The 1,477-nt window shown below is 42.8% G+C and overlaps 1 protein-coding gene across 1 annotated transcript in view; it reads left to right on the forward strand.

The window, feature by feature from the left end:
• The window catches only part of fars2 (phenylalanyl-tRNA synthetase 2, mitochondrial), a 115,226-nt gene that overhangs the window by 36,653 nt on the left and 77,096 nt on the right, over positions 1–1,477 (forward strand). Inside the window, exons 6-7 of the mRNA XM_015398569.1 lie at positions 333–495; positions 826–957. Coding sequence (XP_015254055.1) covers positions 333–495; positions 826–957 — 295 coding nt within the window. The remainder of the gene's footprint in view (positions 1–332; positions 496–825; positions 958–1,477) is intronic.

The raw sequence follows: 1,477 nt of genomic DNA on the forward strand, positions 1-1,477 counted from the left end.
GATGCTCCACATTCCTCATTTTAGGGAAGAAAGGGCTTCTGGGAAGAGTTGGCATAAAATACAACTTGTTTCCGATAATATCACAACTTTATTCTCGTAATTTTACGACTTTATTCTCGAAATAGAAGAAAAAGAGATCTCTAGCCTGGCCCTAATACTCCGTCATATGATTTAGTCCCTTTAAGCTTCCAGAATTATTAACTTTATAAAGAGAGAATACTTCAGTGTTTTCTTATTTGAATAGATGTTGGTTAAGTTGGAAGGAAACCTGATAAACTGAAGAACCTGCAGTTAAAAGGAAAACGTCTGAACGTGACCTTTGTGTCGGTCAGCTCTTCTCTAAGGTCCCGAACGGCGAGGATCTGTCCCTCTTTGAGCGGGGAGGCCGCCGGACGCCCCACAAGCAGGAAAGCCACACCCTGGAGGCGGTGAAGCTGGTGGAGTTTGACCTGAAGCAGACCTTAACCCGACTCGTCACTCACCTGTTTGGATCAGGTGGGGCAGGCAAGATGTTCTCTGCACGGATCTCTATTTATTCACTGGATTGCTGATTTCCAGTTGGAAGTACGGGGTTGAAGTGAAGCCTCCTGCTGCCATATTGGTACTCCCTTGTTAGACTGGTGGCAATGTAAACAATATGTGCGCTACAGCATCGAACAATAATGTTCTAATTTTCAGGTGGACTTAAGACTTTTAAAACAAAGATCAAATCATCACTTTTTTCAGGAAATCAGCACCCAGTTGAATAAATAGCGATCAGTGGTTCGGCGCCACTGCGGCACCGACACATCCGCCCTCTTTAACCGCCATCTTCCTCTCGTTCAGACGTGGATGTCCGGTGGGTCGACTGTTACTTCCCGTTCACTCATCCCTCCTTTGAGCTGGAGGTGCGTTTCCAGGGCGACTGGATGGAGGTGCTGGGCTGTGGAGTGATGGAGCAGGAACTGCTGAACTCTGGTCAGAACTTTAACCTTCATCTCTGCGTTGGTCCGGTTTTTCTGTCAGCCGCCTCCTTTAAAACATCAGCTTTTAACGTTTTGCCTTTTAGTTGTGGGTGAAAAAGCTCGTCTTTCAGGTTCTGTAGATTTCTGGATTTCTAATCGGGCTTTTCTACGGTAAGCAGAGAAAAGAAGGGCTTGTTTTCTGGGTGGGGAGGTTTCGCACATCGAATAGACACCAAACAAATGTATGTTTACAATTAGATGAAAATATTATTTAGAGTGCATCATTATAAATTCTAATTATAAGTTATAAAATTACATCACGTAATTTTTTAGAGTATTTTCTTAGTCAAAGATTATTGCAGGTATTGCTGAGAAATCATTAAATACTATTAAAATACTAATAAAACTTCCCTTAATTACATTTTCTCTCTTTAGAAGAAAGATAAATGGATAAGTAACGTGCACAGCCGCCGCCGCAGGTTTGATTTCCGGCCTGTTGACCTTTGCTGTATAATAACCTACAGTAGTAGCCA

Source organism: Cyprinodon variegatus, unplaced genomic scaffold (assembly GCF_000732505.1).
Source record: "Cyprinodon variegatus isolate N-32 unplaced genomic scaffold, C_variegatus-1.0 Scaffold942, whole genome shotgun sequence".
Lineage (NCBI taxonomy): Eukaryota > Metazoa > Chordata > Actinopteri > Cyprinodontiformes > Cyprinodontidae > Cyprinodon > Cyprinodon variegatus.